Source organism: Bombyx mori, chromosome 7 (assembly GCF_030269925.1).
Source record: "Bombyx mori chromosome 7, ASM3026992v2".
Lineage (NCBI taxonomy): Eukaryota > Metazoa > Arthropoda > Insecta > Lepidoptera > Bombycidae > Bombyx > Bombyx mori.
The window spans coordinates 1,409,938-1,422,243 of NC_085113.1; the positions used below are offsets into that span (position 1 = coordinate 1,409,938).

Consider the following 12,306-nt stretch of genomic DNA (forward strand, 5'->3'; position numbering starts at 1 on the left):
CTATAAATAATGTTTCCATATAATCCATAAACAAAACATACCTATTAATTATAGTTTTCACACACCAACTTCTCCTTAGTCTTCATTATCAGAGGCTCAAGCATCGACATGATTACAGAATTACCGAAAAAGCAAGAGTTCATAAACACAACATATAAATATTTTTATTTTTAGATACATAAAAACGTCCTGTCGTATGTTACATGAAACACACGATAAGTTGTTTCAAACAAATACTCAAACGTAGTTCCGCAAGTAATATCTAGCCGTCCACGTAATGCTCGTACGAAAAAGGTGGTCGAAGCCGTGAGGGAAAGAATTCGAAGAAATCCTGTCCGAAAGCAAAAGATTTTATCTCGGGAGATGAAGACAGCACCTAGAACCATGTCGCGTATTTTAAAAGATGACTTCGGACTTGCAGCCTATAAGAGATGTACTGGTCATTTCTTAACTGATAATTTAAAAGAGAATAGGGTGGTAAAATCGAAACAACCACTGAAGCGGTACGCAAAGGCAGGTCATAGAAAATTTTTCTTTACGGATGAGAAATTTTTTACAATTGAGCAACATTTTAACTAACAAAATAATCGTATTTATGCTCAAAGCTCTAAGGAAGTACTCTCGGGTAATAATCATTCTTACAATATATAAATATTGAATTGAACGAAAATAAACTAAAAAAGTCTGAATTATACTTCGATCAACAATAGTAACTAGATTTCGGGTCGGTGCATAAAATCCGTCTCGTCAAATAACAGCGCACTTGAAATGTGAGCTCTTATTTTGTTTAGTTCACTTCAAACACAGCCAATGTCAACCCGTCTCACAATACCGCAGTGTGTATTCAAAAGTTGCAAAAATAAGGCCCGAAAAAGCAATTTAACGGCCGGAGAATCTTACTTTCGGTAAGTACATGAAGTATAAACTATATTGTAAGCTTTAAACTTATAAATAATATTAAATTTTGAACAAAATTACCGATTTTTAACCACCGCTACAAATGTTGGCCAAGGCTCGGCCAACACATGGACAAACTTTTGCTTAACAGAACAGTAAATGCATGGAGTAGATTTGTGTTGTAATAATTTTTTAAAATTTGTTAGCAGCACTTCAAAATTAGTTGGTTAAAATTGGTTAATGCTACTTTTGTGTCTGTTTGTTGGACTCTCATTAGATACTTAGCTTTCCATTTTTATTTTAGCTTTCCTAGCAATCACGTGTGCAGAATGGATCTCGATTGTCGCCAGAGAAACAAGAGATGACTTTTATAAGCCAGCTAAGATCTCCGCTTACTGACACTGGACATCTTTGCCTTCCGTGCTCACGGCTACTGAAATGTGGCCGAAACATTGTAATAAAAATACCACGCTTGAAACCGTTTAAACGTTGTTTTATTATGTGCACTGGTCGCGAAAACTTAAAAATATATATTACACAAAAACGTAAGACTAATAAAATAATAAGTAATGTATAGATACTAACAAACATACATTTCCAAAACATAAAAAGTAAACAACTAAACTTTTACTTTAATTCATTAATAAATTATTTTAGTGTTAAGCGCGACTCCCTTACCTCCTGTAGTAAATAGAAATCGGCATTTCAAGAAGCAAAAATAAATAAAGCAAAACGATGTTAGTTCTCAGAGCAATTAAGGGAAAAGTTACTTTATTTGTTGCGCTTTAAGATTGATTTAACATTAAAAGTTGTTTAAAATATGTCTTTTTATTGGTAAGTGACAGGAGTAATTTATTGCTTTGCTCGTTTTATGTGACGAATGATCGTAAGTATTAGATAATGTTTTGGAGATTTGTGACTTTATTACTAGGTGCCATAGTTGTTATTAGTTTGAAAGTAAAAGTGTTTCAAAACTTTTTTCTCCGTTTGTTAGTAAACGAATGTAGCTATATAAGTATACATTCACGCGGACAGTTTTTGCTTTAATTTTGTACGTATCCCTTTATCTAGTTATATACTATTGTTGATCGAAGGAATTATAACCATTACCTATTTTTTTTTTATTTGTTGTTCAAGCCACAGACAACTCTTTCGTTTGGCAGCATTTAGGTTTACTATAAGGCTGTATGGACTTAGCCCTTTGTCTGCCTATTGGCGAATTTAAAAACTATGAATGGTGGAAGTACTCAGTTTTCGGATGTTATCAAATAAGTAATTTATTTTTTTGTAAAACAATGCCAGGGTGAAAGAAATGTTGATACATAAACTAAACAACGTGAAAAAATAAGGCATAATTTTTTAAGTACAAATAGTTTTGACACAAAGTTGGCCCACTTTTGGACATTGTCCTTTTGGTAAAATAAAGTATGAGAGAATTGTTCCCCTTTAAAAGATCCAAAAAAAAGTCCGCGTCAGCATAATATATGTCTATATGTTAAGGTCTATAAAGTTTTTTATGGGAACCACATTTTTTCTAAAATAAAGCATTATTTGTGAAGGTGTTTTTTTGAAGATGGTATTAATCTCTATCCAAATAAATACGTTATGCATTACAACACCCAAATCACTTCAAGATAGGCTTTGACAATTATAGATTTTTCTGGCTTTCTCCAGGATTCTCCATCATCAGATCTTGATGATTACAGGACCATTCGGGAATTCTACCCTTTCGAACAAAAAGGCAAAAATGAATTATCTGAATGGGTTCAAGCATTCTCGAGAAATCGGTGAACATACATAGATAAAAAATTATGGTCGAATTGATAACTTCCTCTTTTGAAGTCGTGATGTTTGTACCTTAAATAGTTCCTTAACGTTATATTATCTATACTATATAATATTATAAAGAGGAAAGATTTGTTTGTTTGTTTGTAATGAATAGGCTCCGAAACTACTGAACCGATTTTAAAAATTCTTGCACTGTTTGGAAGCTATTCCCGAGTGACATAGGCTAATCTTTTTTTTTTTAATTAGGGATCCTTACTAAAACTCCAATAATGTAACGCAAGGTTTAAAAAAATTACCGAAAGTATTCTTTACATCGCGTGCGCTGCGAAAACTATTGACGATAGAATAAAGTAATCTATACTCTATAGTAATATTATAAAGAGGAAAGATTTGTTTGTTTGTTTGTATTGAATAGGCTCCGAAACTACTGAATCGAAAAATAGACAAAAACACATATTATTTAAATGAAAATAAAAGCTTATTAAAAAAAATATTCGAACTATCTTTATAATTTTATATTTTTAGAGACCTGACGCAAATATAAGGGTTAATGTGTGTGTATTATAATTTTTTATTTTAAAATTTCTGTTAAAGACCCGAGCGAAGCCGGAGCGGGCTGCTAGTTCAAAAATATTTTCACTTTCTACGTAAATGAAGAGGCGGGTAAAATTTAGCGTTATTCCGAAGTAACTTTTCCACGCGGACGAAGTCGCGGGCAAAAGCTAGTGCTGTATAAAAATTATACTTCGAAATCTTTATACATTTGGATAATTACTTACAGAAGGGCTTACAATAAGCCCTGGTAGGTAAGTACCACCGTTCTGCTTAATTCTGCCACGAAGCAAACATACATTCCCGTTGGAACGCTGGGGCAGCCTTTATACAATACAACTGAGAGTTCAAAGTGAAGGTGGGTGATGGACGGTATTTACGTTAGTATAATAGTATTACGTCACGTAAATACGTGTCTCGTAAATAACGTACATAGACAGGCCCATAGACATCTACAACGTAAATGCGACACCCATCTTGAGATATAAGTTCTAAGCTCTCAGTATAGTTTTTTAATTTTTTTTTTTTTTTTATTTTTTTTTTTTTTTTATTTTTTTTTTTTATTTTTTTTTTATAGCCTTTCCCAGATCGTGAGATCACCGGGTCTTTTTAAATCTAGTTCTCTCTTTTACGCTTCTCGCACTTTCATGCTTCATACTGTTTCTTTCTTGCATTCATCATCTGTCATACTTAGCCGGGTGGGACTCCCGCTAGCTTAACCTATTATTGTTTTATTTTTCTTTCGGGGTAAATAAAGTTATGCTCATTTATTGATTACAGAAATATTGTTTGAAACTTATGTCTATTTTGAAGCTTATACTATTTGGATCTTATCTTTATATAATTTTAACAATTTCAATATTATTATCTTATTCCTATGGTTTACATTTTAGCTTCTTATGCTACTGCTTATTATATTACATGCTTATTCTACTTTTTCCTATGTTATTTGTTACATTTCTCTTCTAGTTCTATTCTAACAATACTTTTTAATTTTGTTTTCCAGGTAGCTGGACAGGAGAAGAGGAAGGTAAGTTTTAATTATGTCAAGCCCATTTGCTTTGTTTTCTTATTTTTACTGCTTACATAATAATATGTACTTTTGTTTTTGCTTAATATATTGTATGCTTATATCTAATATATCTTAATATTATTGTAAACATACTTTATTTTCTATTTATTTCTTTTTATTACTATTCCAATGATAGCTATGCAGTATTTCAAAAACTGATTTCTATTTGTATCTATTATTATTTCATGCAGCGTGTCAAGTCCAATTTTCACGTCTAGCTTTTGCTCGATATCATGTCTAGCCTGTGCAAAGATGGGACATTCCACCAGCACATGAGGAACGGTTTCTTTCACTGCTGGGTCGCAGATGCATGACGGGCTCTCTTTACACTTAAATCGACATAAGTATTCCGAGAACCCGCCATGCCCCGTCATGATTTGTGTGAGTATGTTACTGGGCTGTATCTTTCTCACTATTCTATACGCCACCAATGCATCTGGGAAAAACAACTTAGTGACGGATGCCGTCTCGCCAGTTGTATAGCGCCGGTTCCATTCCTCAAGCGTGGTCATTCGTAGGCTTCGCTTGACGAATGAGATCGGGCAGCGATCGTAGTCTGGTCTTTTTCTGGAGTTTTCTGCGGCTTCCTTTGCAAGTCGCTAGATACGCTTTGCATACCTTTTGTGCAATTCCCCTCTGCACAGCGGCTAATTGTTTAATTACGCCCAGTTTGGCGGCTGCTGATGCCCATACACTGGCGGCGTACAAGACTATGGGCTCTATGGTGGCGGTATATACTAATTTAATGACCTCGGGGTGTAGACCCCAACTGGCCTTGGCTGCTCTGGCTAGTTGTTTATACACCTCAATCGCCCTTCTGCAAACATTCGAGACGTGCGCATTAAATGTCAACTTGTTGTCGACGGTTACCCCTAGAATCTTAATGTCATCTGATATGGGAATGACTGTCCCGCCCATGTTCAGCCGTGGGATATCATATTTCAATCTCCTTGTAATAATCATAGCTTTAGTTTTCTGTGGTGCGAACTTCAGTTTGTTACTGATACCCCATTTCTGAACATGTTCGAGAGCCGCATTGGCCCGGTTTTCAATTTCTAACGCCGTATCTCCGTCGAAAACAAGGACAACATCGTCTGTGAATGCCTGACAGTACACTTTTTGGGTGTCCAGACTCTTCAGGAGTGGGTCCAACAAGAGGTTCCACAGCACAGGACCACCGATTGAGCCCTGCACACAGCCTTTGCTGGTATTCACGCTGTGCTCTTCCCCTGCGTATCTGACTCGGACTTTTCTATCCGTGAGATAGCTGTCCATTACTTTCCGCAGGTTCAGTGGACAGTTTTCCTGGGCTAATCGGACTCTGATGGCAGGCCACCAGGCGCAATCAAAGGCTCCCTCTATATCTAATGACACCAACGTTACTATTTTCTTTTCCTTTAGTTTGTTAGAAATATGTTGCATCATGGTATAGAGGGAGTCCTCGGTGCTCCTTTGTGGCATGAACCCGAACTGCCTTGTGCTTGTCCTTGGGATCAGATGGTATTTCACGCGTGACATCAGCATTTTTTCGTATATTTTGCCCAGTATTGAGAGCAAACCGATTGGTCTATACGACTTGTGGTTTGTGTATGACTCTTTACTCGGCTTCCGCAACACCACCACGGTAGCTTCCTTCCAGGCCTTTGGGAAGTACGTTTGTTCCAGACATTTGTTGAGGAGCGTGAGAAATACATGAGGGCTACTGTTTATGGCATGATGGCATATATCCGCTGTAAAGCCATCTGCTCCGGGTGCTTTTTTGGGGTTGAAGGAGTTACTTGCCCATTTCATTTCTGACATGGTGAATTGCGGTTCGAAAATATTATTATTTTGCTTGCCACAATTCACTTTTTCGGCTTCTTCCCTGATTTGGCGATGGTAGTCGTTATCGCCGTCGGTAGAATCCTTTAGATAGAATGTCTCCGATAGCAATTTGACTGACTGCGTAGCATCTAGAATGTTCCCGTCTTTTTCCAGTGGCAAGTCTTCTTCCCGTTTAGTCACTCTTCCAATAACCCTATAGATTCCCTCCCATACTCCTTCCTTATCTTGTCTATGACAATAGTTCTTCCAACTTTCCATCTGGGCACTGGCTGCTTTTATCTCGTATTCTTGTTTTAGTTTCAGGTACTCTTCGACGACCCGTGACCTTCGGATTGGCGCAGCGCATCGGATTCTGCGCTTTCTGGTGGCGACTTCACGTTTCATTGCGGCTAGCTCATCAGACCACCACGGCAAGGTAAGTTTTTCTTGTGTTTTTTTCTTGGGTATGGTTTGGTTACATACTGTTTTAATTATATTTGTGTATTTGTTTTCTGCTATTTCAATTTCTGCTATTGTATTTATTTGTTTTATGTTTTCAATGGTCAATTGTTTTTCTTGTAACAACTGTCGCATTTTCTCATGAAAATTTGACCAGTTGGCTTTCTTTGTGTTGTATAGTCTTGTGGTTCTTTGTATTTTTATTCCTATTGCTCGTTTTGTATGAATATTATTTTAATACTGTATAAACTATTATATGTATGTATGTGTGTATATATGTATGTATGTATGTATGTATGTATATGTGATTTTGTATATATGTAGATATACTTTTTTTGTATGTATTCGTTACCTAATATAAATTTCATTGCACCTACCACTATTTACTCTGCACTACCTTTGGATGACTGGTAGAGAATGCCTTAGGCATTAAGTCCGCCAATGTAAATTTTACATGAAGTGTAATAAATAAATAAATAAATAAAATATTAAATAGGATGGCGTTGTGGTCTGAGGTCGTCAGTCCTTCATCAACTCTCCAGTCGCTCTCAGTATAGTTACAACGGCTGCCCCAGCCTTCAAACCGAAACGCATTACTGCTTCACGGCAGAAATAGGCGGGGTGGTGGTACCTACCCGTGCGGACTCACAAGAGGTCCTACCACCAGTAATAAGCAATTGGGCCAATATTGTTTTAGTTTGAGTATCGTCAGCTTCCACTATCGCCTTAAGTTCGTCGTTGTTGACTTTGGCGATTACTGAGTTCATTTAGTGATTTCGGTGGTGACGGATCGGTGCGGAGAAGGAAGAGCCTACCACTACCCTGCCTGTTTCAGCTGCGAAGCAGTAATGCGTTTCGGTTTGAAGAATGTGTCATCTGTTATATTATACAATTGGGAACTTACATTACACCACACACATTGGGACATGAGACCTCATGTTCCATGAAGTGTGTGGCACCTTTTACGTAGAGATATCCGTGGGGTGCAGTAACCTCTTAGTAGCAGATGGGCTGGTTGATTAATGGATTGGTCGTATATAATGATGAAATCACCATCAGCCCACAGATGTCCACTGCTGAACGTAGGCCTCCCCCAAGGCTCACCACAATAACCAGTCCTGCGCAGCTCACATCCAGCTTTGTGTATTAGCATGTGATCTATTCACCGTCTCACACGCTATGAAGTTTAATTCAGAAGAGTTCAGAAAATTGATGGAGCAATTTCGAAAAGTAAGAAATGTTCGATCACCATCATCGAGGATCACCTAGCAGACACCAATTGAGAAGGAAACCCTCACGCCGAATTGGCATTGGATTGGTCACATATTGAGAAAGCCCGATACCCACCTATCCAAGAGAGCACTGACCTGGAAAGTGTCTGGCAAAAGGAAGAAAGGCCGTCCCAGAGCAACTTGGCGTCGCTCAGTGGAGCAGGAGCTAGGTATCTTGGGTATGACGTGGGAGGAGGTAGAACAGACTGCCCAAGATCGATGTAAATGGAAGGATTTGATTCGAGCCCTACACCCCAGCATAGGGTAATAAGAAAGAAAGAAGAAGAAGAAGAAGAAACGTTTGAATGTTTGTTAAAACAAAAAGTTTAATTCTAGAAACCGTATCTAATCTGAAAAGTATTTCTCCGATATCCCCTGCGAACTAGTACCTACAACTACCGCCTAATCTCTGCTATTAGGTCGATTAAATATAAATATTTTATTGTGTATTGATAAAAAAATATTTACGTAATAAATATGAGATCATGTATGTATCTATAAAAGGAGCGAATATTTTATTCGTTCATCAGATCTCCATTCGACTCGATAGGAACAATGGTTTCCGTTCTCACCTTAGCCGTAGCCGTGCTCGCTGGTAATTATCAATTTTTACTCTAATACTGTGAACTACTTGTAATGTTATACTTAGTCTGGCCATAAATACTGTTACAAAGGAAAACAAAAAAAAAACTATGGCAAATAACATTTATTACTTTTACAGTGTGTTAGTTTAATACATAAATATAAAACAATTTTAAATATAAAAAGCTTATTCAAAGTGGTCTCCATTGGCTGCAATACAGTCCTTTAAACGTTGAGGCTAGTTATCAATTGAAGCACGCACTCTTTCTATGGGAAAAATTTTCACTGCCAATCGTACGGATTGTTTTAGGGATTCCAAATTATCATGGCGTTTAGATCAAGCCGTACTCTCTAAAACTGACCATAAATCATAATCCAGTGGATTAAGATCGGGACTAGACGACGGCCAGTCTTCAGCTCTGATGAAGTCCGAAACGTTCGTTTCTAACCAAGACTGCGTAGACCGAGCTTTATGACCTGGCGCCGAGTCTTGCTGGAAGGACCATTCTTGATTATTGAACATGGGGCTACCTTCTCAAGAATGGTATCTTGATACACCTGTGCCGATGTTTTGATACCTTTTTCACAAAAGTATGGCTCAGTCACTCCTTCATAGCCAATACCCCACCAAACCATCACTGAAGTCGGATAGTGCCCACGTTGCACTCTGTCGATTAATTGGGAAGCTTTCTTAGAGCTTTGAGCATAAATACGGTCATTTTGTTTGTTAAAATGTTGCTCAATTGTAAAAAATTTCTCATCCGTAAACAATTTTTTTCTATGACACCTCCCTTTGCGTACCGCTTCAGTAGTTGTTTCGATTTTACCACCCTACTTATTCTCTTTTAAATTATCAGCTAAGAAATGACCAGTACGTCTTTTATGGGCTGCAAGTCCTAAGTCATCTTTTAAAATACGCGACATGGTTCTAGGTGCTATCTTCATCTCCCGAGATAAAATCTTTTGCTTTCGGACAGGATTTCTTCGAATTCTTTCCCTTACTGCTTTGACCACCTTTTTCGTACGAACACTACGTGGACGGCCAGATTTTTTTCTGTCACAGAAACAGAGGAGGTCTCATTGCACCTATTAATAGCCCGGTACACAAACATTTTACTAATACCAAGCGTATGGAGAGTTTTAAAAATTGCATTTGGCTCCATACCTACGTTGTGTAATGCAATCACAGTGATTCGGTTCTCTTTATCACCCCACTCCATTTTAATATCGCAAAATATTGTACAATATATTGGCGCCAAAATGAGAAAACTCAATGAGCAATCATATAAAAATGACAGATTCCAAATTCAAATGTAATATTTTGTTTATTTTTAATTGTAACAGTATTTATGGCCAGACTAAGTATATTGTATGTTGTAATCTTATATTTATGTATATATTAATATGAATCATTTAACCTGGCTTCCCCTATTTAGGAGTTATATTGAGTTATAAAAAGAGCACTCGAAAGTTTCTGAATTTGGATTTACTTACCGGTGATAATCTGAGACCGCACGGGTAGGTGCCACTATCCCAACTACCGTTCCATATCTGCCGTGAACCAGTCACGCGTTCTGGCTTCCAGGGTGAAACAGTCGTTGTGATGTCTATGGGTTTCAGTAACTTTTTATAGTATAGGTGAGCTGTGATCTCCTTCATAAGTCTACAAAAATAGAGTTACCTACCTACCTAACTTCATGACCAAGGATTTGTGTGTTGAGATATATGAAATCCACAAAACCATATTGTTCACCTAACATTGAACTTGCTTTTAATATGATATCAGCGTGACTTCATTTGCGATAACTAAGCCTTTATCAAAACATTCTTAGTTTACAAGTCAATCAACGAGCCTTGTCATTTATCAATTTTCACAACAAACCTGAACCCACAGTGCAATTCATATAAATATACCTGTTTATACTAATTTGCTCTTGTTTCCCATACAGCCGTCTGCAGCTGCACTGCTAGCAATCTCGGTAGACCTGTGTCTATTGGCGAGCACCCCAGCCTGGTCCAAATTGAAGTATTCCTACCCATCTTGAATCAATGGTTCCAACAGTGCGCTGGTATTGTTCTCACCAACTACCACTACCTTTCAACTGCTACCTGTTTCCATGGAGAGTACGTATCTTGAAATTCCTCAGAATATTCTGTAACACGTAATATAATCTGGTTAGTATTTAGTATTTAATGTGATTCTTTTTAGATTCTACGATCCTGCATACCGTCGCATTATCGCTGGATCTTCCCGTCGTAGTGAGCCAGGTGAAATATCTTATGTTCACTTTGCCGTTAACCATCCCCAATTCTCTGAGGAGAATTACGACAAGGATGTGAGCATCGTACGAGTAACACATGCCATCCACTTCGGCCCAAATATCCAGCAGGGTGCTATTATCCAACAAGGTGTCGTAATACCCCAGGGTATTTTTGTTGATCTGCTCGGATGGGGAACTACCGTTGTAAGTATCTATTCCAATTACTAATTTTTTTTAAAAGTATTATTGTCATTTGCTAAAACTTGGCATTACACTCAATGCCCTTTTCTGGACCACTGTCCAACACTGCTCCAACCAAAGTAAACCACACCCTAGGTCTTAACTACGTAATAGGTCACACCTATGGTCTGGTTTTATTATTATGGGATCAGTGAGCAGAAACAAGGTATATATTTTCGGCCTTATCTATGAATCTTAAGAAACAAAACACCGGTGAACTCTAGTCATGCCATTACGCCGTAGTAGAGTTTTTGGGTCTGTTCGCTTTTCTTGTATATTATAATTATGTAACGGTACTCATGGACAAATCTGGCCGACTTTAATATCGTGTAAGTGGTAGCATAGATAGTTTTTTGTTTTAAAGTACAGGTTTCACCATAATTCAAAAATCGGATGTGTTAAACGTTCCTTAACAATGAAGATATCGTTTTAAATATTTATTAATATCTAGCGGTGGTGTGATATGGAGTAGACCAGCTGTGTGTGTGACTCTTGCCTTATTTTGTCTTGCCCTAGAGTTTTTTTTTTTTTTTTTTTTTTTTTTTATTGCCTTTGTAGGCATACGGCCCACCTGATAGTGAGTGGTTACCGTCGCCCATGGACTTCAGCAATGCCAGGGGCAGAGCCAAGCCGCTGCCTACCGCTTAATACTCTCCATAACTCTGGAAACACCGTGGAGGGGAGCTCATTCCATAGCCGGATGGTACGTGGCAAAAAAGATCTCTGGAAACGCACTGTGGATGACCGCAGTGGCTCCAGGTAGTATGGATGAACTCTACTCCGGTGGCGGGCGGTGCGATGGTAAAAACGAGATGCTGGTATCATCTCGAACAATTCCTCAGAGCACTCCCCATGGAACATACGGTACAAAATACAGAGGGAACCGAAGTCCCTCCGCAAACCCAATAGATCCGGCAATAGCCCGACATTGTGAATCGGATAAATTAATGTCCCCATTTACTATAATAAAAAGGCTACTATAGAACCAGACCAAAATGTGTTGTGAAATAAAACTTAATTCAAACCATTGATTTCATTTAAACAGCAAGGTGGCAGTGCATCTGACGGCAACCTCCACAAGCTCGAACTCATTGTGACCAACAAAGAAAACTGCAGGAACCAGTATAAGGATCATGATCGCGTCGTGACTGATCACAAATTCTGCGCCGGTTTGGTCCGGGATGGTGGCCGTGACTACGATAATACTGACTTGGGTGCCCCTGCCTTCTTCCAAAATGCGTTGGTAGGCATTGTGTCTTTTGGAAAGAGCAATTCCAATGACGCCTACCCCGTAGTACTCACCAGCATCAGTTCTTTCACTGAATGGATCCTTCAAAACGTTTACTAATTTTTTTTTTTTTAATAAAATAATAATTTTAAA

The 12,306-nt window shown here is 38.0% G+C and overlaps 1 protein-coding gene across 1 annotated transcript; it reads left to right on the forward strand.

The window, feature by feature from the left end:
• The first annotated feature begins 3,756 nt into the window (after positions 1-3,756).
• On the forward strand, positions 3,757-12,306 carry LOC101742482 (trypsin, alkaline A). The gene is made up of 6 exons (XM_062669346.1): positions 3,757-4,267; positions 6,431-6,548; positions 7,631-8,437; positions 10,374-10,548; positions 10,634-10,889; positions 11,971-12,306. Exons 3-6 carry the CDS (start codon positions 8,398-8,400, stop codon positions 12,271-12,273), a joined length of 774 nt encoding a protein of 257 aa, XP_062525330.1. The 5' UTR covers positions 3,757-4,267; positions 6,431-6,548; positions 7,631-8,397; the 3' UTR covers positions 12,274-12,306.

Coding starts and splice junctions, on each gene's coding strand:
- LOC101742482 (XM_062669346.1), top strand. CDS start 8,398: ATGGTTTCCGTTCTCACCTTAGCCGTAGCCGTGCTCGCTG. Junction 8,438..10,373: donor AGCCGTAGCCGTGCTCGCTG/GTAATTATCAAT, acceptor TTTCCCATACAG/CCGTCTGCAGCTGCACTGCT. Junction 10,549..10,633: donor GCTACCTGTTTCCATGGAGA/GTACGTATCTTG, acceptor GATTCTTTTTAG/ATTCTACGATCCTGCATACC.